The 24,520-nt window shown below is 39.0% G+C and overlaps 1 protein-coding gene across 3 annotated transcripts in view; it reads left to right on the forward strand.

Annotated features, from left to right (window-relative positions):
* LOC121962653 (sodium-driven chloride bicarbonate exchanger-like) overlaps positions 1-24,520 on the forward strand; it is a 57,062-nt gene that overhangs the window by 27,598 nt on the left and 4,944 nt on the right. For 2 of the 3 annotated variants that reach the window (XM_042512884.1, XM_042512886.1), the window contains exons 4-24: positions 647-790; positions 990-1,131; positions 1,847-2,007; positions 2,923-3,111; positions 6,708-6,796; positions 7,648-7,805; positions 7,942-8,029; positions 9,387-9,533; positions 11,123-11,223; positions 13,505-13,679; positions 14,817-14,950; positions 15,123-15,368; positions 17,896-18,001; positions 19,629-19,790; positions 21,348-21,461; positions 22,139-22,300; positions 22,576-22,827; positions 23,722-23,790; positions 23,892-24,065; positions 24,150-24,272; positions 24,387-24,451. In XM_042512884.1, the coding sequence (XP_042368818.1) occupies positions 647-790; positions 990-1,131; positions 1,847-2,007; positions 2,923-3,111; positions 6,708-6,796; positions 7,648-7,805; positions 7,942-8,029; positions 9,387-9,533; positions 11,123-11,223; positions 13,505-13,679; positions 14,817-14,950; positions 15,123-15,368; positions 17,896-18,001; positions 19,629-19,790; positions 21,348-21,461; positions 22,139-22,300; positions 22,576-22,827; positions 23,722-23,790; positions 23,892-24,065; positions 24,150-24,272; positions 24,387-24,451 (3,001 nt within the window). The remainder of the gene's footprint in view (positions 1-646; positions 791-989; positions 1,132-1,846; positions 2,008-2,922; positions 3,112-6,707; positions 6,797-7,647; positions 7,806-7,941; positions 8,030-9,386; positions 9,534-11,122; positions 11,224-13,504; positions 13,680-14,816; positions 14,951-15,122; positions 15,369-17,895; positions 18,002-19,628; positions 19,791-21,347; positions 21,462-22,138; positions 22,301-22,575; positions 22,828-23,721; positions 23,791-23,891; positions 24,066-24,149; positions 24,273-24,386; positions 24,452-24,520) is intronic. The other variant, XM_042512885.1, reaches the window with a different exon arrangement.

Raw genomic sequence — 24,520 nt, forward strand, 5'->3', positions numbered from 1 at the left:
CATGTATCCCATTTCTGCTTTGCTTTGTTTATCAAAGCACTTTATAAGCTTTGTGTTTACTTCATATAAAAGTGTTAAATTTACTTGAAATTTAGCTGTATTTACTGTATGTTGTGTAGTTGTTGCAGCTTAAAAATCCCAAGTGAAATAACCTTGTTCTTTCTACGTGTTTTCAACTTGATTAAATCAATTTAGTCTGACTTAACTTGATCATCACAGAGGATTTTACCAATTTGTTCACCTTTAGTCAACTTGGTTTAGTGAAGTTGCTAAAACATAAAACGTTTTTAAGTTACAACTGTACTATACTTTTATATACAACATTATTTGAAGTAAACAAAAACAGTAACAATTAGATAAAAATAAGTGTAAATTAAGACCAATAGTTACATTTACTTACTTATTTTTGGAGGCAGGCGGTTTCAGAATTTATAGTAAAATCAGTTTGTCAGATTTTACAGTGTAGAGAAGGTGGGAAGAACGCTTTCATCAAGCCTTTAACGTTAGAAATATATTGAATTGGTGTGATAAAGAAGTAATATTAAATCCGGTTGAAGGAAACTTGAGTGGATTAAATTTGAAATTAGTTTGTAATTTAAAGGACAGACTGAATAATCTAACGTTGTGTGCTGCATCTTGTCTCCAGGTCACCGCACTCTCTACATCGGGGTTCACGTTCCCTTGGGCAGGAGGTCACACCGACGTCACCGTCACCACGGACACAGACACAGGAAGAGGTCCAAGGAGAGGGACTCCACAGCTGATGATGGAAGAGAATCTCCCTCACACAGTAGGTCTTCAAAATGGACTAAAGTTGTTTGTTTGTTAAATTCGAAAGTACATTATTGAGGGAAGATTTGAGTTCACTCCAAAGCACTTCAGACAGTCTACATAATGTTCGATTTCTCTATTTCAAATCTTTCCCGTTGCAATCTTTCCTCCTCCATCCTCTACTTCCACTCGTCCTCCGCCTGGCCGGTTTGCTGCAGCAGACACACCAGCTCAACGAGTGCAGTTTCTGTTGGGGACAGAGGATGGCGATGAGGAACACATCCCCCACGCCCTATTCACCGAGCTGGACGAAATCTGCCTCAGGGAGGGTGAGGACGCCGAATGGAAAGAGACAGCCAGGTACGCCACTGCAGTCGGCCACATGGGCTGAGTCTCTCCAGCTGTGTCATTTTTCCTTTGCTGCACCTGAGAGTTTGATCCCATTCGTGTCTGCGAGCTTTTAACACAGGGCTTTTGTTGTGCTGCCATACCTCTCACGATGTCTGTACTTTTTGCCTTGTTTTTTTTCAAAAACATAGGAAGAAGACACAGGAAGAAATCTGCAACAATTATAAGAAAATTACCTGAAATTTAAAAAAAATTAAAAAAAAGAAGGAAATGACTTGAAAGATGTACTTAAAAAATTATAATAATTCTGTGAAATAATTTGAAAAATGTTATTTTGATAAATCTAAATCTAATTTTCCAAGACATTTGCCCCTAACTTTTCTTTTAAAACTGTTTAATAAATCTTATATATAATTTCTTGCAATTCTTACCAAGTTGCTTGTTTTCTTTCCCATGTTTTTGAAAGGAGTTGCACTAATTTGCTCAGGGTTCAAAGGTTTAAAGACTTTTAAAATGATCCATGCTTCAGAGGGTGAAACTTCATCATAGCTTACAAGCACTGGTTAAAAACAGATTTTTGACCTTAATTGTGCTGCATTTGAAAAGTAAAAAATAATCTGTGTTGGCACTGGAAATAATGAAAATCTGCTTTTTTTTTGTACTTCTGTCAAATACAAAAGTATAATTTCTTTATGGATTAACCAAATTGTGTTATATGTGCATGCAGGTGGCTTAAGTTTGAGGAGGATGTTGAGGATGGCGGTGAGCGGTGGAGTAAACCCTACGTAGCCACGCTGTCTCTACACAGTCTCTTCGAGCTTCGCAGCTGCATCATGAACGGCACCGTGATGCTGGACATGAGGGCCAACTCGCTGGAGGAGATCGCAGGTGAACACTCGGGCCTGAAAAGTGCCCCATGGTCTTGTGTAGTTCTGCAGTTAAAACTTAAATCTAAAAAACGAAATCATTTTTTCTGCAAAGCTAACTTTGCATTGTTATTGCTGATGTGTGCATGACAGTCCCACATTTTGACATATTTCCATGTCACTGAGCAAGTGAACTGAGCACACAGATGTGCTAAAACTTCCTCCAGTAAAGCAAAGATGAAACCAAAACAATTGTTTCTGGATGCAAAGAGGAGTGAGCAAAAGACAGCAGTCAAATGCTAATTTAGACTTTAATTTTAATCTAAATATTATGGTCTCTTTCAGCTCCCACATCCTTTAAATTAACACTGCACTGTAACTGCAGTACTCTTTTTTTATTTAATTTTATCCTTTCTTATCTTCTATTTTATTTGCTCAGTTTTTAATCCTTTTTTAAATCTGTCCTTAATCTGTGTTTTTATTCTGCCTTCTCTTATGTATCTTGTCTTGGCATTGCACAGTTGCCTTGTTAAATGAAATGAACTTGCCCTGCCTCACAATTAACGAATATAAATTCTTAAAGTTTAAATATTTGCAGCAGGGCAGCGGCACGGTCAGCAAGGCTGACACCATGATGTGTAAACAGAAGTCCGCCTAGAAGACTGTGTGTTAGTTTTTAAGGCAGCAAAGAGATTGTTTATGTGATTGTGGGAAATACTGTGCTGCTGAGGAGATCTGGCAAACTTAACCTGGTTTGGCGCGATTAAATCAGCAGCAGTGGGTCGGTTTTTGTCTGAATAATCAGCTTAGCGTCCCTGGCTGCCACGCAGAGACAGACACTATTAGGAGTAGCTTTTGTGAATTGAAAATAAACTCTTGAATGAGTGATGTGGAAAGCCTCATTTGAGTGTCCCATTGTGTGTGTTTTCCTTGTCAGACATGGTTCTGGATCAGCACGAGTTGTCGGGCGCTGTAGGTCAGGATGCCAGGAGGAGGATCCGCGAGGCCCTGCTCAAACAGCACCACCACCAAAACCACAAGAAACTGGCCAACCGCATTCCCATTGTACGCTCCTTCGCTGATATCGGCAAGAAGCAGTCTGAGCCTCATTCCATGGACAAGAATGGTGAGCACGTACATATGACCAGCGATGGAACGTGACAAAGTACATTTACTCAAGTACTGTGCATAAGTACAAATTTGAGGTACTTGTACTTTACTTGAGTATTATCTTCTCATGCCACTTTATATTTTTAGTCCACTACATTTCAGAGGGAAATACTGTACTTTTTACTTCACTGCATTTATCTGACAGCTGTAGTTAATTTACAAATTAAGATTCTTTTTATAAAAACATAAAAAAGGAGTTAAAAAAAAAAAACAAAAAAAAAAAAATAAGAAAAAAAAAAAAAAAAAAAAAAAAAAAGGTATTTTTTTTTTTTTTTAGTTGATTGACGGAATATTGATTGGCAGCTGTTTTGAGAAAATTAAGATGTTGTTTTGTTTTTTTAAACAATTTTAGTTTTTCGGGGGTGTTGCTTTTATGATTTAAATCTTGCAGGTTGTTTTTTTCAATTTTTTTTTCTGTATTTTTTTTAGTTAATTTTTGAGTTCTCTTTATTAACTGAGTTTTTGGGGTTGTTTATAGTTTTTTTTTTTTAAATTTAATAATTTTGATTTTCGTTGTAATGTATATATTTGTAATTTTAGTGGGTTCTATTGAGTTTTGGTTCTTTTTTTTAATTTTGAGGGGTTTTTAGGTGTTTGTTTTGTGTTTTTTTTTTTTTTTTTTTTAGATTTATCTGCTTTGGGTAGTTTTACTTTTACATACATTTTCCTTGCTACACTTACTTAATTTAACTTAAGTAACATTTTCAATGCAGGAGTTCAGAGTCTTTGTTTTCTTTTCTCGTAACAGAGTATTTTCACCGTGTGATAGTACTTTAACTTAAGTAAAGGATTTGAATACTTAGTCCACAGCTGCACATAACCCTGTAGTATTCTCTGCTTTTTCCATGTTGACCATTCATATTGTTGTATGCAAATATATCCAGTATGTTTATGTAAAATGTTGCGATCCTTTGCATGTTTTTTCCAAGTGTGTCCATCTGTGACTTGCCGTTTTACTGCTGTGTGATATCTCATTTTCTCCTCTTGTTTGTGTTTCTCCATGTTTGTGTGTGTGTTTGTTCTCGTCTGCTATATGTTGCATGTGTGTGTGCACGTGTGTCGTTGACTTAACCAGTAAATGGCCTCTACTGTCACACTGTAAAATCTCCCCAGTCTTTGCCTGATTTTCCCAAGAACACCCCACCCAGAAAGGCTTTCTCCTATGTGGCATGGCAGCGGTGTGTGCGTTGCGTTTCATGTCTGTCCTCCCCTCCATCACCATTGAGCTCCGCCAGGGGCCACATGACCCCAGAAACGCCCTTTGGCAACACCAAACGCCTTAGTGGTCTGCACGCAGTTGCACAGGGCTACTGTCCCATCGAATATGAAGACACAGAGCAGGAAATCTGCACAGGCAACCAGAGCGCCTAAGCTGATGCTGAACACTGAGAGCCTAGAGATAGCAGTAGAAATAGAATAAAAAAAAAGCAAATTAAAGTGGAGAGCATCATCTTGAGAGGTTAGAAACAGGTTATTTGCAGTCAAGAAGAGAGAGGACCTCTGCATTCTTAAACTCGTGCATCTTTATGCAAAGCTCAGAGTCGTGATGCTCCTCTAGCTGTTCTATTTTTGAATCCTAAGAATGAAGCAATGAAAAGGAAAGTGCACGATTTCAAGTATGCAGACTTTTATTTTTATATTTTAAGTATCTTAGAATAACTTTGGGTAAGTGGAAGTCATTCTGCAGAATTATTTATGTGGCCAAACAGAGCATTTGCAGTGGACCTTTTTTCATGGTGATGCTCTCCACTTCTTGTCATTGTCAACAATGTGTCTAATGACTAGAAACCATCGGAGATTTGTGACTCATGTTCTACACCCATAACAGTGACTAATTACTAATAATGCTAGCTTTTTGTTTTTAGCTCATAGTGTAACCTCATAACACAAAATATAATCTTCATTTGTTGTCCTTGTCATTCAAAGAAATAGTTCAACAGTTTTGGAAAAAGTCACTTTCTTGCAGAGAGTACGTTATACCACCCTCATAGAGAAGCCCAGGAATGAGTCCTAAAACCTGGATATTTGTTGGCATTTGAGCACCTCTGGTTCCCTCGTCTCAAAGTCAGTGTGTTTTTAGAGGCCTTAAATAAGGTCTGTGGGTAACACAAGCTGAAGACACTTTCACATTTTGTTCTACAATATAAAATACGTCGGTAAATGCCCCACTCGTAAACTTTGAAGCTTTATGTGTTTTAAAAAATACGGTTGATGAGACTACAGAACGTCATCGCACTAAACACCTCTTTATAGCCTTATAGTGGCAGCGAAACGACCGTGGCTTTTTACATCTTGCATTTAGGCTTCAAAAATCCTGAAAGTGGTGTTCAGTTGTGAAGATTATCTTGCTGAGCAAAATGTGTGAGCATCATAAACGTCTGTTTACCACAGAGCTTATTGTCTGCAGTGATCCAAAACAAAATGGAAAAATCCCATATGCTTTTTGACGAGGGAACCAGGTTGGCTTACAGAGAAACGCCATCCCTGGGACACTCTACATCTTTACAGTAAATATGAAGCTGATTAGTTAAGCTTAGCATAAAGACTGGAAACAGTGGAAAAAAAGCTTGCCTGGCTTTGTCTGAGTCATAGAAATCTGCCGACAAGCACCTCAAAAGTACCACATTATATTTAGTTTGTTTTAAAAAGGTAAGTGTGAGATGGACTATTTGAGGTTTGACGATGGGGGTTGTGTTCTGTGCTGTTTATGCTAAGATAAACTAGTTACTGGCTCCAGCTTCATTTTGAGAGTGGTATCATCTAACTTTCGGCATGTATTTTGTAACTATTCCTTTAAAGACATAATTTAACGATTGGGTAAGATTAGAAGACTGATATCATTCTCATGTCTGTATGCTTAATAGTGAAGGTATAGCCGGGAACCAGCTAGCTTAGCTTAGCATACGGCCTGGAACAGGAGCAATCAGATAGCCTGGCTCTGTTCAAAGGTGAGCTTTACAGATGCTGCTAGGATTATTTCGTTGTCATTGGAGAGAGCCAGGTTAGCTGTTTCCAGTTAGCTAAGCTCAGGTGCCCAGCTGCTGGCTGTACTGAAGCTTCATGTTGGATTGATGGTGGTATCTTCTCAACTAACTCTCTGCAATAAAGCATGGAGGAGCATTTCCCAAAGCATCAACAATTCCTTCAGTGACATTTTGAGCAAGCCACTTTTATAAGTTACCTTCAAGTTGCTCAAACAGCTACAATGGCTGCATTCATTACATTTAGACTGAGCCGAAGGCCGAGCTAAAATCACTCAGTCCACTGCACTCCTGAGCGTTCATCAGATTAGTGTTAAACTAACTCACCCGGCACACTCTGAAACAAGGTACAATATTATCTTTTGTCGCCGGAGCCTAAGCTTTTCATCAATCAAGCTTGAGCACCTGCAGCCAAAGGATCCAGTGTTGTATCATATTCTTCAGAGAATGTAACTGCACCCTGTAGTCACTCACTGGAGACCTTTGTCTTTGTGTGGGAAAGTAGTGTTGTGATAGCTGCCGAGCCGCAGTGAAAATTGACATAATGTTGGTTTCCTGCTCTGCCCGACAGGCCAAACGGTCTCCCCTCAGTCCCAGCCAGCCAACAATGAGGGCAAACAGGACGTCAGCCGAGAAAACAGCGCTGTGGACTTCAGCAAGGTGAGCAAGCAGACCCACCACTGATCCCGCTGTTTATGTACGGCCACTGATAGCTGGACACGTAACTAGTGCTGTATATTTAACCAAGCTTGGGTTACGTGTGAAATGGTCAGCCTGGGAAACCAGCTCGGAGTGAACAGGAGTTATGTTTGTTTTCTGAAGTTGTGTGGCGTCAGATCCAGCCAGTATTTTGATTTTTCTTCAGATTATTTACTGTAACAACCACTCTCACTCTCAATCTACAAGCAGAGTGGAACCAGGGCTCCTGTAAAAGGCATTCACTTAATCTATAAATCTATAAATAAGGCCTCATTGGCATTAAAATTTCTTAAATCAATCTTTCAAAAGACTTAAAATTCTAAGAAAATTTTATATGATCAATCCCGCTTTACACTGCAGTGTAAAATCTCAAAATAATTGGTAATATCTATTTTTAAAATAATTTAATGAATTTAACCTTACACGGCTCAGGATAGAGGAACCAGCAAAAACAACACCTATGTAGATTTACCGCATTCGATCAAATGAAAAATAAACAATCTTTTGAACCAAATGAATACTTTTTTGACAACATAATACGTTAATTGTTTCACATGTTTAACAAAGTAGATCATCTGTTTTTCAACTTGACCAAAAAACTCATGCTTTATGTTGTAGTTAACATTTGGAGAAAGTTGTCCCTCCCTGTTTCTTTTTTCAGTTGTAGTCATTGTAAAATTGTCTTTGGCATTTCAATGCAAGTGGCATTAAAAAAGTCAAAAAAATCATAAATGTAACTGTCTTGGTGTAGGAACCCAGTGGAACATTTCTTTAAATCTTTTGTCTTAAGATGGTTTCTTTCTGTCTCTCAGATCGACCTCCACTTCATGAAGAAGATCCCTCCCGGTGCTGAGGCCTCTAACGTCCTGGTGGGGGAGCTGGAATTCCTGGAGCGCCCTGTGGTGGCCTTCGTCCGCCTGGCTCCGGCTGTGCTGCTTAATGGCCTGGCTGAGGTTCCCATCACCACCAGGTGATACATGAACTGCTGGAAAAGCTCCCTTTCTCTGTCTCTCTCTGTATTCTCTGTCAAACTGGAATAGATGAGCTAATAATCCCCTTTGGAGAAGTTTTTTGTACTCAAACCTGTCGTCCTCTGTGCTGCACAGGTTTCTCTTCATCCTGCTTGGCCCCATGGGAAAAGGACCACAGTATCATGAAATTGGCCGGTCCATTGCTACCCTGATGACTGATGAGGTGAGGCACAAGTGCAGCATTATTAAGGTTCAGATTTTAACTCTTCAAAAAGTGGGCATATTGACTTGATTTCTTTCAAAAAAATCAATCTTTAGTTAAAATTTGTGAGATGCATCCAAATGCAGCACAAGCAAAGTGATGCTGATCCAGGTTTGAAAGGGTTAAATATTGAAACTGCTCTACTAAATGTAGTTTAAGCTTCTGGAGATCTGCCAAACTGTCATGAATAATAAATAACATAACCAGGATGCGCCAGCGTCTCCTTCAGTTTCAGCTGCTGGCAGCAGAGTTAATGTATATATTTATATATATATTGGCCTCCCTGCAGGCATGCAAATGATTTTGAAATAAAAATCACTTATTTATGTGGTAGCTCTTACATTTAGTTATTTAAAGAGCTCCTTTTAGTTGTTGTTAAGTATTTAAGATTATGATTAAAATGTTGTCATTTTTCTGTTGTATTGATTGTAACAAATAACTCAGTTTTTTACTTTATTCATTTATTTGCTAATTTCTGGTATATTTTTCTTGTTACTTTTTTTCAATTAATTTCTTGCTAATTTTTTGGGGTCATTTCTTGTTAAGTTGATCATCTCTAAGTTTTTTTTTTAAAGAAATGAAGCTTATTTGTTTCAAAGGGTTATGTTACTTATTGTTAATATTTAAAGAAGCACGTGAGCCATTAAAGATGTATAATAAGGATGGTATCTTATTTTCTTAAATGTACAAACATAGAATTATGGTCATGCACTCATAATTGTATTCCAAAAATGGAACAATAAATGTGAGATACTTGTCTTTTTGTGGTTTTATACGGCATTCTGGTGGTTTAACGAGTAGAGAAATCATCCCGTAAGTTGCTTTTTCTGTAACTGAGCCTGACCTTTTATCTCTGCTAAAGAGCAGGAGAGGCCTTCGGGGATCAGTAGAGTATGTCATAAAAACAGTGACAGGATTTCCCAGCGCGGTTAGGAGCTAGCGTTACTGACTATCATCAGAGCCAGATGTTGCCTTTTTTTCTCGTTAGCAGCTGTCCTTTGGGATGTTTGAAAATAGAAGTGTGTGGATGTCAGCTTACTTCATCATATAAGGGAACGCACTGTGCACATCACTGTGATTTACTTTGCAGGAATAACATTATGTTTTCCATATAAATACAGAGTGACGATGGCTGATGGATGCTCTGAATATTTCACATTGTTGTCTTCACGTCATGTCTGCTGATAGGAATAATCCTTTGCCCAGTAAACCTGTTATGGCACTGGTGTATGACTCTGTTAATCCACTGAGATGTACTCGGTGACCCAGTGTTACGGCAGACTGTTAAAGAAACTCGCTCCCTCCGTGTGCTCCACAGATTTTCCACGATGTTGCTTACAAGGCCAAAGACAGGAACGACCTGGTGGCAGGCATCGACGAGTTCCTGGACCAGGTGACAGTGTTACCTCCTGGAGAGTGGGACCCCTCCATCAGAATAGAGCCTCCCAAAAATGTGCCCTCTCAGGTAAACTAAAGGAAAAAAAGGTTGTAAATGTGGAAAAGTGATTATTGAAAGCATTTTGCTCCAATTTGGAAAAAAAAAAGTTTTGGTTTATGACCTATAGGTAATGAAGTCCATAACTGTTTTTTAGAACTGAGTTAGAAATGGGCCCTTTGTAGAACCTCCGACTTAGGTTCTTGTTAGCACCCTTACGCCTTGATTTCACCACCAGCCTGTCAATGACATTACGTCTGCGACGCTTTATATTCCACCCAAGCGTCTGTGAGCGTCCTGCTGGCTGATACTGTAGACTCGCTGAGATTGTGCTTATTTTGCCTATTTTCCCTTGATTTTGTGATCATTTCTCCTTGATTTTTGTGATTCTACCATGGCTTAGTGGGCTACATATGTAAATGCTTCTGTGTATTGATGTTTTTACCCACTTTGCTTTGCTGCAGCCTTACAGTCCAGCCAGGAACGAAGTAGATGAAAGAATTCTGGCCGTGTTTTAGTTAACATACATGTTCATCTTAATTATTGTACAAATCAATATAAAAAAATCCAGATATGCATGGAATAGATTGGAGATTTATGGCTGTGTTTAAGTTAAAACATCTTAAAACTGTTACACTATTATACTGTGAAGGATTCTGGGGGCCTTGGAACGATTTACAAAGCCATACTGAGTCTCCACTAGTTATGCAGGAAACCAAAAAAAAACTACAGAAGTAAACAATGGCAGCCGTTTGGTCTGTTCTTACAGATATTTGTGTTTACTCAAAAAACAAGCACGGACCAACAGTTAAGACCACTGCATGCTCTTTTTTGTCTATTTCTCACTTGACCTCTCCATCCTTTCTTTTCAACCTGTAGAATATCGCATGCTGATGTTGTTTCGATTTGCACTCCAGGTCAAGAAAAGCCTGCTATTTTATGGTTCCAGTTGTAAACCAACAATTCAGGTTTTTCAAAGTGAAAATGGTTAGTTTTTGAAAGAGTCGCCTCCCTTGCTGCCACTCAAAAAGCTCTATCACTCCACAGTGTGAGAGCGTGTTTACAGTCAACCTGTCTTAATATATCAGTGTTGTTTCAAAATGTGCCTGTGAGTCCGCCCTGCGTCATCCTGCCTGCTGAGAAATATTTAAACATCTGTGTTCTCCTCTAATCTCGACTGCGTTGTACTCCGAGCTTTGATGCCGCTCCCCAGGGTTCTGCTCTCAATCCTCTCCAAAACATTAGTTATCTTTTCTTCCATTAGCTGTTTTGGTCTACTTTGAAAATCCGCCATCTTGTTTCGGAGAGAAACGTTATTATCTAACAGAAAGCTGCTCCAGACGATTAAAAGCGCCTTGTTTTTCTTTTCCTTGTCGTCGTCATTAGGCCCATGTGGTGAATTAATGACACGCCACTGTGCAATTAGATTGTGATGCCGATGAACTCTGTATCAGAAGTGCTCGATCATTTTTAGTGCGCTTATGAATGTGTTGGAATAACTGGAACATCTGCTGCAACAAATGTCTCAGTGGAGATTTAAGTGCAGCTGACGCTTGTTATTGTTCTCATGATGACGGCCAGTGACAGACAGCTGACTGACAGTGATCTTAACCACGCAGGAAAAGCGGAAGATTCCTCCCGTTCCCAACGGAGTGACAGATCTTGGAGAGTCAGGAGAACACGGAGGGCACGGTGGCCCTGAGCTGCAGCGCACTGGGAGGTACGTGTTACATGGCGACGGCGTGATTTGTGTTGTACAGCCTCGAGCTCTCGAAGCGCTTCTTTGTCCCTGTCCTCCTGTCGCCTGTTAGCTGCCCGGCTCTCCCCAAACTGTAAATTTCGGCTCTCTGAACAGGCAGACTACCCTCCTGGCACATTATCATTCCTCACACTTCAACCCCACAAAGAGCTTTTGTTTGAGTGTAAATTCATTAAGAGTTCAGATACTCTGTCCCACACTTAAAGTCACATTCCTCAATATCGCAACGTTATTTACGGTTTGCCACATTCAAGTACTCAAATACTGTACTGATGAAAGTTTAAAGGAACTCAGACTTTACTTACTGAATCCTTGTCACCAAATTGATCCAACAGCTCAACTTGCTAGATACTTTTCTCATTTTATTTATTTGTTCAGATTTTCGGAATATTCTATCAAACTTTGTTAAAAACATTTTGACAAAGTATTTTTTTTGTATTTTTTTAAAAACTTTTTTTGTTGAAAAATCATGTCAAATAGATAAATAATCATAACAAATTATTTTTTAGGATTTTTAGATACTTGTGAGAGTATCTGTTGAAAGACTTACACATTTATTTTATAAAACTTTTATGTTAAGTGTAATGAAGTATATTTACATAGTTGTATTGGTACGTTGAACGGGTCTCTGAAGTCCTGTGGTATGTGTCAATTTTGAGAGGCACTGAAGGATTTAAACTCATAACTGTCATTATTTCTGTTCATAACTCTTTGATAAAGGCACATGTGAAAGAAGTCTTGACATCAAGAATTTAATTTCCACATAATTTCATGGTGCAAAAAGACACCATGATTTGACAAGCCAGATATTAATAATTACAGACTGGAGTCAAGCTGGAAAAACATTATGTTGTCATCACCCAGAAATCACCTGATTGTGACCGGTGAGGTACTGGAGCTCCAGCTCGGCACATCGATATGATGGCGCAGTGCGCAGGGGGTGTTAAGTGCACATCTCTGTGCTTTAATAGCAGGCGAGTGAGTGATGTGCTGCTGCTGATCTATGCCATGCTGCAGTACAGGATCTTATCCTGGAAGCTCCGTCTCAGCTATCACCCCCCCACCAACCCCTCCACCACCACCGCCGCCAACACCTCCTGGGACATGGCACTGCTGCCTCAGACTGAAATAAGCATAATGTCCCACCCACTGTTGCCATAGCAACCATCTCTCGCTGGTTCAGCGAGGTCCCGGCTCGCTGCAGCAGGAGAGCCTGCTCACTGTGGCTGAAAGTCGCTCTTAGAAAGACGCATGAGTCGACAAACGTACACACTTACATTGATATAAACATGCGTAACGCCGAAGTGGAATCAGTGTGGGGGCACGGTCCCTTTTTAGTGTTTTGTCTCATGGTGCAGATGACTAACACTGTAAATGCAGTGAAAATAGAGCTTGTACTCTTAATAGTCCTCTGCTGAACTCACACATTAGTTCAGCAGTGGAGAGAAGTGCTGCCAGACTGCAGTTAATGAGGTCTGAATCAATGCAGTATGAGAACATGATACTGTGTATTTTAAGGGGTAGTGAATACGTTCGATGAGAAGATTAATGCCACTGTCACGCTGCACTGTGTTTCAATTTTGTGATCACATAACCACTTTGGGTGTAAATCACCAGTGTCATCACAATACGCTACCATACGATCCTTTGGACACCGATAAGATATCTGCTGATATCACAAAGTCTGCCCTGATACGATTTCGATTCGACTGAATCGATTTGATTTGTTTCAGGGTCCTGTGATAGATATGAGAGGATATTATCTGCCTTTTTAACACAATCAGTTACAGAAGAAGCCCTTTCTTTCTTTTTTGCTATCCGGCATAAATGTTACAAATTAATTACAAATAATTGTAATTGGTTAAGTGCAGTTTGCTTTAAACTGACTCCACTGACATACATCAAACCGCACATGAATTGATGTTAACCTTTAAGACTTCTTTAAATCTGGTTTACATTTTAACGCAAATTATGATCTTTTTCCAAAAACTTTAGAGCTAACTGGCTTCATTATCTGCTAGCCTGTTTTACGGTGACATGGAATTTCAAAATAAAAGCGTATTGTAAAGATGGCGATAAGGATCGATGTTTACACATCGCATCATTGAATCGATATATCGATCCAGATTGATGGATTGTTAGAGCCTTAATAACCACCAAATGCCATTTGCGGTTTCACATTAGCATGTGTATCTTTCATGTTTGCGTGCGATTCTTTGATAACATCCCTTTCTCTCCACAGGTTATTCGGCGGGTTCATTATGGACATCAAGCGAAAGGCTCCTCACTACCTGTCCGACTACACAGACGCCGTCAGTCTTCAGTGTCTGGCCTCCTTCCTCTTCCTCTACTGCGCCTGCATGTCACCTGTCATCACTTTTGGAGGACTCCTGGGTGAGGCCACAGAGGGACGTGTGGTAAGAAGCGACGTCTTTATTGAGACTCGATGATCACTCCCAAAACTTTTGTCTTCAACTCACAGTAACTGCTTCTTTTAGCCACTTGGGGGCCACTGAAAATCACCTCGTCATTGCACATTAATGTCCCTTATATTCATGAGAATGGAGTTTTGAAAGAGTTTAGAAAAAACCAAGGTCGGATATCATCTTAAATCTACATATACAGCCCCGAGTGTCTAGGGAGGACATGACTCAGAAGCTCATTTAAACAGAACCCTGCATCAAACGCTTGACAAATCTTGCTCACAGGCACCTTGAAACCAGCTGCTGAGTGAAGGAAGCGCACACTCTACCTTACCTTAATGATGCTGCTCCACTTATCTCTAGAAATCTCTTTTTCATTCCTCCGTATGCAAAATTCAGAGCATTAATACAGCAGCAAACCACTATTTGCTATGTAAAGATAGAGTGGAGTCATTGTGTCCTGAGCAGAAAATCAAGTCACGCTCCCTCTGCATGTGTTAGAATCCGAGCTTCTCTGTGGTTTGTTGTGGTGAGCTGGTCTGGCCGTGCCTGCATGCTAAACACTGTGCTTAAACACAGCAGGGCTTTGAGCTAAATGTTAATGTTAGCATCGAAACTCATCTCATTCAAAATCCCATTCGCATCTTTATCGCTGCAGATATCTAAAAAAATCCAGCCCGGGAACATAACCTCACTCAAAAGTGTGTTGGTGCACTCTTTTTTATTAGCCTTTAACAAACACCATTTCCCATAGGCCCTTGAGAGTTGTGGGTAAAATGTCACAGTTCAACAAAGAATTAATAATGCCGATGGGATTGTTAAATTTGCAGGGTTTTTTTGTCATAAACCAAAGTATTAGACAAAGTGACCTCATGATGTCTCTACATAAAAAGTCACGGGATCATTAAAGCTACTGCAGTTCAGTCTGAAGGGAAAGAATCTGTGAACCAAATCTCTCAGCAATCAACCCCAATTGGTTTGATTTCTTTCAAAAAGAAAAGCTTGTCGCCTTCTTTCCATGTTTTTGAAAGAAATCAAGCCAATGTGTTGAGGTTTTAAAGGGTTAACTGAGTGTAACCGAGGTGAGAATGTAAAGCAGTTGAGTCAGAGCATTATTTCCTGTGTTCCCAGAGTGCTATAGAGTCCCTGTTTGGGGCGTCCATGACTGGAATAGCCTACTCTCTTTTCGCCGGTCAGCCCCTCACCATCCTGGGCAGCACTGGGCCCGTTCTCGTCTTTGAGAAAATCCTCTTCAAGTTCTGCAAGTACGTTATCATCCCCTTCTTCTTGTTTTCAGCACAAACTGTGTTTTTGTTGTGCTAAAATGTTTCAGTGTTGATGGTGGATGTGTGTGTTTTCCGCTTGAGTGCGGATGCCATATCTAATTGCTTGTCCTTTCACTCCTGTGTGTGTGTGTGTGTGTCCTGTCTCTCTCAGGGAGTATGGCCTCTCCTACCTCTCCCTGAGGGCCTGTATTGGCCTGTGGACGGCCTTCTTCTGTCTACTGCTGGTGGCCACGGATGCCAGCTCGCTTGTCTGTTACATCACACGCTTCACTGAGGAAGCTTTCGCTGCGCTGATCTGCATCATCTTCATCTACGAGGCCCTGGAGAAGCTGCTCCACCTGGGGGTGCACTACCCCATCAATAAACACAACAACCTGCAGAAACTCACACAGTACTCGTAAGTGCTCCTTTGAAATCCATGCGTGCTGCTGCTTTTGTTTCTTTGCTTGATTATAGTTTTGGACTGCTGGATAAAAACAAGTAATCTGAAGGTGCATTCTGGCATTTCTCACTGTATTTTTTTATGAGATTTTATTGAGGTTTTTAAACTGAGAGGGAGAGTGAAAGGAATAATTCACCTGCAAAATGAGCATTTGTGTATCGTTTACTCACTGTTTGTTAACTTGAATTTGGGAGGAATGCATGCATGCCTCCATGGTGAAAGAAGAATCCAAAAAAGGCAAACATGAATTAAAGTCATTGGGGTCCACTTTAAACCATAGAAAATATCTACCAAAAAGTAGATAGTAGTAGTAGTTAGTGAAGTTAAGTTAGTTAAAAACTCTTACACAACTTCTGCAATCAAATTTGAGTGTTATTTATCCAGTCATAGACACAGTACTTCTAAAACGCGTGTATTTTTGCAAAAATAGCTTTTGATTGTGGACACTGATTACTAATTTATGAAAAATATGTCTGCGCTACTTTTTGGATTCTCTGTTCAATGTGGAGGCATGTAGAAAAACAACCTTTTCTTCACAAATTCAAGGTGACACAAGGTGAGTAACTGACAAAGAAAAGGTAATTCTGTGGGTGCAGAATTCCTTTAAAGGTGGAAAGATAAAAGAGGGAGAGACATGCGCCAGAATAAGCATCAAAATTTGATGATCACACAGACATGATTCACACATTTTTAGATTCAGAGTGACTTTTACTTCCTGAGGATACCACCACCATAACTGGAGAACTTGCCTGAAAGCAATCACTTTTCTAAGTTCTTTAATTTTAAATAGTTACTAGATTAATTAGTAATTGACAAATGACTGAATATGAAAATGATCATTACTTGCAGCCCTACTTTAATTTGCAGTAAAATTGAAGCAATATGGATTTAAAACTGAACTGATATTTTTGTTGTTTGTTATATAAGACCGTTTATGGATTAAAATCCAGTGGATGGAGATTAGTTTAATGGCAAGAAAACAACGTGAAAAAGCATGGATATTTTCCCCTTTAGATTAACCCTTTGGAACCTGGGCAGATTGGCAGAAGGCGATGAGCAACTTGATTAGAAATTACCAAGAAATTAGCTTGTAAAGCTACAAGAAAATTACCTCAAAATTAGCACAGCAAAAAAAAAACAAAAAAAAACAACAACAACTTAAAAACCAAACAAAAATTTAAAAAAACACAAATATGCAACAAAAAAAACAACAAAACAAAAAAACAGGGAAGATTAAAGAAAAAGAAAACAAGAAAATGACCTGAAAAAAAATGATTAAAAATTGGAATAATTCTGCAAAATAATTTAAAATATATATATTTTTTGCAAGTTGCCCTTTGCCTTTTTACACATGTTTTTGAGATAAATCAAACCAATTTGCTCAGGATTCAAAGGTTTAATAAACAATAGGCAGCAATAGGAAATCATTGTGTAGGGAAGAACACACTCTAGGAGAAAAACAGAAGAAAAATCCTGCATGTAGATGAAGAGAAATGAGTAAGGATCCAGATATTACTTTTGAAAAGTTCTCTGGAAACACTTTGAATGCATTTGGAGAGTGAATCAATAAAAAGTGAGTCATTTCCTTTTAGGAACTGCAGAAAAAAACAAGCTATCACTTACATTCTTCATTACAAAGCTGTTTACCGGGAAGTCAATAAATAAATGATCTGCACCTCCTTATGTAATATATTTAGAAAAATGCTGAACCGACGAATGTTTAACATCCTCTCACATCTTCGGAGCGTTCTTTACTGATGTTGTCATTGTTGTTGCAGCTCGTCTCGCATACACAGCGCTCACAACTTGGCATGTTTACACGCACACGTGCTGCATCAGTTTTGCTGCCTCATCAAACGACAGATGGTGCAGCGGTACAGTAGATACACTGTCCAGTTTTTCTGTAATGGTGCTTTATGGTGAATAATCCCATGTTGAGTGTGTGTCAGGAGCAGCGTGCATTATCCCGACACATAAGCTGGCTGGTGACTGTGTCAAGCCAAGAGCTCCTTCTGTGGCTTTCTATTCTGGTGTAGTGGACAGCAGGGGGTGCTGACATTTAGTTTAGTGAAATGCCAGGAGAAGAATTTGTGTCATGGTGATGGCTCATCGTGTCGCTGTGGAATGGAGAGTGAATTAAGTTAAGTAATAATAACAATGATAAATACATACATACATAAATAATATACTCCAGGCCCAGTATAAGAGGTAAATGAAACAATAAAAAGCAGAATAATAAATAAATGTTAAAAATGATAAAGTTGATATACCATCTTGTTAAACACTAAAACAGACTAAAATAAACAGTCATTAAGTAATTAAACATAAGTTAAACAAAAGGGTGCACCTGTTTGAGAACATAAATTATCCTCAATAGATTTTTTTCTGATTGATATTAATTTATTTTTTTATTGTCGATTGTTATAAACACCCTTTTCTCCTGTGAGTATTTAGGAAAACTAAACACAAATGTGCTCCACAGGTGTGCGTGTGTGGAGCCCACAGACCCCAGCAATGAGACCTTGCAGTACTGGGAGGAGAGAAATATCACAGCCTCTCAGGTCAACTGGACCATGCTGGAGGTCAAGGTAAGGAACCCTCCACATGTGAAGTGAATTATAGCAAAATAGCTGCTGTACACTGTAAAATCTGATTTTATTTTTTAAAAATTTTGTAAACAGATATAGCTATTATTCTTAATTTATGTTGAATCTTATTAAGATTTACTTCACTAAACCAAGTTTGCTGTGCTATATTTCTGTATTCTGCTGGTTGCATAATAGTCGGTCATGTTTGTATTTTCTTAAACATAAAACTTCTTCACTGGAAAAATCCTCTGTGTGTTAACCCTTTAACAGGCATTGTAACCACAAGGTTGAAACTTTTTATGATCAAATTGCTTTACTAAAAGCTTGGCAAAATCCAATTTCATTTTATACAGATGCTTATATATGATAACAGTGACAATTGTTTTTTTACCGTATATTTTATACAGATTTTTTTTTCTCGATTCATTTCTATATGTATCTATAACAATGACTATTTGTTTTTTAGCATATATTTCATACAGATTTTTTTCACTAGATTCATTTGTATTTGTATCTATTTATTTTTGTTAATTTATTGTATGTATGAAGTTACTTTTAATTTTCAGATCTTTCAGATCTCTCTATTACATGACATTGAGTTTTGCACTTTTTACAATGCATTATACATGGAAAAAAAAGTTTTTTTTTATAAATTGATGCGTTTCGTTAACATATTCAATGGTCTATTATGTACATTTTTTGCAAATGTGTTTCTTAGTGTGACTGTTAAAGGCTTAAGTCAGACTAACTTGATTAAATTAAGTTGCTAACACACTTAGAAGGGACAAGGTAGTCATTTTTTAAGTTGCAACAACTTCAGAAAATGAAGTAAATGCAGCTAAATTTCAAGTATACTTAACAATTAGATGTAAAATAAACATAAATTAAGATTTATGGTTATATTTACCTTCTCTTTTCAAGGCAATTGGTTTCCAGGATTATTATAAGTAAGATCAGCTTGTCAGGTTTTATAATGTAGGTATATATTTTTAAAAAGTGTCATCTATGGCCTACTTGAGCTCATTTTATCTTGCATTCAGCAGTAAGATGTAAAGAAATCACAGTCAAAGTGAGTGCAGGAGAGAAGAGGAGAGGCTACAGAGACAGAAATAGCACATCTGATCACAGCCACAAGCAAAATACCCCAGAAAAGTTGGTGATATTTCTTACAGTCTCTGGCACCGCGTCGTGTCTCCCACACTTTGCCTCAATCAAGAAGTGTCATAAGTCTAGGCGGGGATTAGGACCATGTGGGCAGGATTTGACGGGATTTATCCGTGCGGAATGAGCGTGGAGATGAAGTGTGAAGAGTGGATTCTCTCACTGTCAGACACAAATAAGTCGTGCCAGTGGCGGCGTGTGACACACGCTTGTTGGAGGTATAAGCAGCAAACGGTTTGAGAGGCACGAGAGGCCACTGGGATTGTATGCAAATGTATGAATCATGTACTATATAGATATTTAAAGCATAGAGTGATGAATACATCAAATCTGAATGTACCACTGACACGACATCCATCATCGCCATCGTCTTCACCGCCATTCTAATCATGTATTTATCCTCAATTATCATCATCATCATCATCATCATCATCATCACCATCGCCGTGTCCTCTGGTGCCAGTAGGAGTGCGAGATGTTGCACGGGGAGTTTGTCGGCAGCGCCTGTGGTCCCCATGGCCCCTACATCCCCGACGTCCTCTTCTGGTGCGTGGTCCTCTTCTTCTCCACCGTCTTCATGTCCGCCTTCCTCAAGGAGTTCAAGACGAGCCGCTACTTCCCCACCAAGGTACACACTGATCCCTGAATAATGCATCTCCTTCTTTTCATTATGTCTAACTCTTTGCATCAGTTTTGAAGCACACAGACTCAAAGAGTCCCTGTAAGACACTGTGTTCGAGTGCCCGGTGGCTGCAAAATTGAGTCTGCTTCATTAAATTTACAGTCCCCCATTCACTTCTCATTTTGTTACGGGAGTGAAATTGCTTCTCATGTCACGGCTTCGCCTCTGCCTGTGTCTTTTAGATTCTGCTGCCATCTATTTGTTGTTTTGTGCCACAGCAGAAAGCCTGCAGTGTGTGTGGCCGTTCTATGTGTGCAATTTCTATGATTTATCATTGAGATGACACTCATGAGCTAATGTGTGGCGTGATGCTGGCACATGAATCTACGGTGCACCGGCGCCACCTTGTGGTGATAAATGCGTTGCTGTAGTCTGCATGTGGTACAGTGTGGAGATGTCAAAAGTCAGAGAAAAGAGTATTTTTGACAGCTTCCAGTTATAAAAAAAAGAATTAGCAGAGCAATATTTTAATCTGATAGAAATCTTTGTCAAATAAACATTTGAGCAGCAGCAGAACACGACATACACAAACACAGTCATCACTGAGGGGGCTTTGATCTGCACGACTGAGTCAGTCTGACTCAGTCGGAGCAGAGCTGGACTACACTGAGTGACACTGCAGGGGACAAAACAAGCCGCTATGCAAAGAGCAAAACCAAAAAGCATTATATGTTACACACGTTATCCAAAAGGAAAACAATATCATAAAAGAAAGTACATAGAAAAATAGAAAATAAATTTCGATTTAATTCTAGATAGTTTGCAAACTATATTTCACTTTAGCTTTTATTTTTTGTTTTATTTTTGTTTTAGTGTTCATTTTAGTTTTTGTTTGTTTTTGTTTTTTAAAATAATATATATCAGGGGCAAGATTTTAAACGTTCAGAATAGATAAAACAATACAAACACTTGAGGAAGAGTGATTCACAGTCTCAATAAACATAAACCAATAACTCCTCATGGCTAAAACTTAAGACACCTCTTGTATATTTTAAATTATTTTAGTTTGTAAATACACAGTATTGGGGTTTTTTTCTACATATAATTATTAAATTAATTAAAATCAATAAAAACAAAGAAAAAAATATTATTTAGGATTAATAATTAAATTAAATTTAATCCAGTTACCTAAAATGTTTTTTAAACCTTGTTTTAGTGAACTATACTAAATTTGGTGGGTACAAACCAAAAAAGTGCAGCACTAAAGAAAGTAGGATGAAGTTCATCACATATGCTGATCTACTTCAGGTGCTTTGGAAAGAATAAGAGATAGGCAGAGACTTTTTCTTTTAAATATTATTTTTGTGGGCCAAGGTTCAGTCTGATTGCAGGAGCTTTTAGTCTCCATTCTGCTGTAAAACAAGATTAACTGGGAGCAAATTCGGAGAGGGTGCTGATCTTTTGTCAGACTTTTGCCTTCAGTTTGTGTTTAAATCCTGCACCTGAAGTTTTCTTTTACAACATCTGCATATAACTGGGACTCTGTCTCTTTGTTCACTCCAGGTGCGCGCCATCATCAGCGACTTTGCTGTCTTCATCACCATCCTAACTATGGTTATTGTAGATTATGCCTTGGGGATCCCCTCACCTAAACTACAGGTGCCCAGCAACTTCAAAGTAAGTCCACGTGAAGACTTATGCATGCATCAGTTTGGTACCTTTACTTTAGATCTTGATATCTTAAACATCGATTAAATGTGTTTCCACACATTATCATATAACAGCATAAAATCAGAACAAATGTGACAGGTGAGGTCAAGAAATGCTGCTTGAATCTGAGCAGCTGCATCACAATTAATTGTTTTGATTGTTTAATGGGTTTTTTTGAAAGTGCATATTCAACTTTGTCAACCAGCAGTTGTTGTACCTTTAATTCTGTGATCTGACGTGATTCATTCTCTTTTTTTATGGACTCCGTCAGAGAAGTGATGAAATTATTCCTCTTGGTCGACTCTCCTGACACTTAAATTTTGCAGTGTCTGTCAAAAGATGTTTGCACACTTAAAATGCATTCCAGAGCGGTAGCATGGTTTGAGAGTCTTTCGTTAAAATCGTCTAAATCCTTTCGGAAGAATTGCAAACTGTTTTTTATGAACTGTTCATCTTTTACAATTCTGTCAAACCTTTTTTCGTTACTAACTTCTTCACATATTTGTTTGAGCAACAAGAAAGAAACTTGAAGAAATTTGTTCAACTATTTATTGACTCTCAGTTAAAATGATGTAACAGACGTGTGTTTATTCTCTGCATATTATAACATCCATTTTCCTCATTTTTACCCTCACTCTCACCAGCCAACCAGGGATGATCGTGGCTGGCTTATTAACCCCGTGGGGCCCAACCCCTGGTGGACCACAATTATCACCTTTGTCCCCGCGCTACTCTGCACCATCCTCATCTTCATGGATCAGCAGATCACTGCCGTCATCATCAACAGGAAGGAGCACAAACTAAAGGCATTTAAAACTTTTATTTAAAATCATAAAGTCACCACATTAGCCAAAAGACTGTTTTTTTCAGCAAATATATCTTTGTATTCTGTAAATCACCTGCTGTCTTTGAGAATGTTTTGTATATGTTGTTAATGCATATATGTGCAACAAATGTGTGAATAAATCTCAGCCCTCTTTTAAAAATGAGTGGGTCAAACTATAGCAGAGCTCTTTTTTAGTAATCATTTAATAATAACTGCTGAATCTAAGTCTCACTGACTGTGTCTGGTCCCCTGCAGAAAGGCTGTGGCTACCACCTGGACCTGTTTGTGGTGGGTGTGATGCTGGGCGTGTGCTCAGTGATGGGCCTGCCGTGGTTCGTTGCAGCCACCGTGCTCTCCATCTCCCACGTCAACAGCCTGAAGCTGGAGTCCGAGTGCTCGGCCCCCGGGGAGCAGCCCAAGTTCCTGGGAATCCGAGAGCAGCGCTTCACCGGCCTCATGATCTTCACCCTGATGGGCTGCTCTGTCTTCATGACCTCTGTGCTAAAGGTCAGGGGCCAAAGTACACACCCATACAGTCATTTTACAAACTTGTCAATCATTAGTAAAAGATGACCATAAAACCAAACCGATAATACCATACTGATACGATACGTTACGATACATTAGGACATGATGCAATACAGTGCAGTTCAATGCAGTTCAGTGCAATAAACTATGATACGTTACGTTATGATTCAATGCGATTCAGTACAGTAGGATATTTTACAATACTTTGCGATAGGATAGGGTACAATGCGATACGATACGATACGATGCGATGCAATATGTTACAACAGGATATGATATGATATGTTACAATAGGATAGGATACAATGCAATACGATACAATGCGACACAATGTTACAACAGGATATGATACGATATGTTGCGATAGAATAGGATGCGATGCGATACAATGCAATATGACGCGTTGCGTTACATTATCATACGATACGTTATGATCGGATACGGCACAATCTGATATATTACAGTATATTACAAAACGATACTTTATGATACATTTTAGCATCCCAAGACTAATGAAGGCTCTGATAAGAAATCATGGTAATTCCATCAAATATTGATTACTGATCTCTTCCTTAGTTTAAACATTAATATTGTGTTGTTAAAAGAAATCAACATGAACAAACATGCACTGCCTCTTTTTTTTTTCATTTTGACCTGTTGTTATTTTCTGCAAATAAATGCTCCAAATGACAGTATTCTTATTTACAGTGTGGGTAGAGTGTTTTCAGTAGTTTATAGAATAAAACAAAAATATTAATTCAACTTTAAATAGTTCAAAACTGATAGAGAAAGTGATGATTTTTCAGTGGTCTCTTAATTCTTTTTCCATAGCTGTATGTATGAGACATAAATATTTGTTCTCTCTGTCTGCAGTTTATTCCCATGCCTGTGCTGTACGGAGTCTTTCTGTACATGGGGGCGTCCTCACTCAGAGGCATTCAGGTGAGCTCAGTGTTTTATGTTAGTTTTTTTTCATTGGAAGAAGTAACAGAGGAAAGATGTAGGATGAATTCTTGAGTGGATGTGCGTTTGTATCCGTGCAGTTCTTTGACCGACTAAGGCTGTTCGGCATGCCGGCCAAACATCAGCCAGATTTCATCTACCTTCGTCACGTCCCGCTGAGGAAGGTGCACCTCTTTACCATCGTTCAGCTCAGCTGCCTGGTCCTGCTCTGGGTCATCAAGACCTCCAAGGCCGCCATCGTCTTCCCCATGATGGTAACAACAGAGTGTATTTGTGTATGCATGTATATTTGTGTGCTTTTATGGTTGGTTGATGTCCGTGCGTGTCTGCTGCGTCAGGTCCTGGCCTTGGTATTCATTCGTAAGCTGCTGGACTTCATCTTCAGCAAGAGAGAACTGAGCTGGCTGGATGACCTGATGCCAGAGTGGAAGAAGAAGAAGCTGGAGGATGCTGCAGAGGAGGTGCAGTACGAAGAAATGCCAAATCTGTCTGATGACTTAAAATTTGCACCACTGCAGCAGAAAAGCTGGCATCTGTGCAGGGTTTCAGATTCTCTCTTTTGTCTTGTTCTTCAGGAGGAGCACAGTATTATTGCCGAGGAGGAAGGCATTGTACAAGTGCCACTGGAGGGACACTATAAGTAAGTCATTTTAATCTTTAACCCTTAAAAACCTGTTGTGACATCAGTTTCTTGTGCTGCATTTGTTCC

Source organism: Plectropomus leopardus, chromosome 24 (assembly GCF_008729295.1).
Source record: "Plectropomus leopardus isolate mb chromosome 24, YSFRI_Pleo_2.0, whole genome shotgun sequence".
In the NCBI taxonomy this organism is placed as follows: Eukaryota; Metazoa; Chordata; class Actinopteri; order Perciformes; family Serranidae; genus Plectropomus; species Plectropomus leopardus.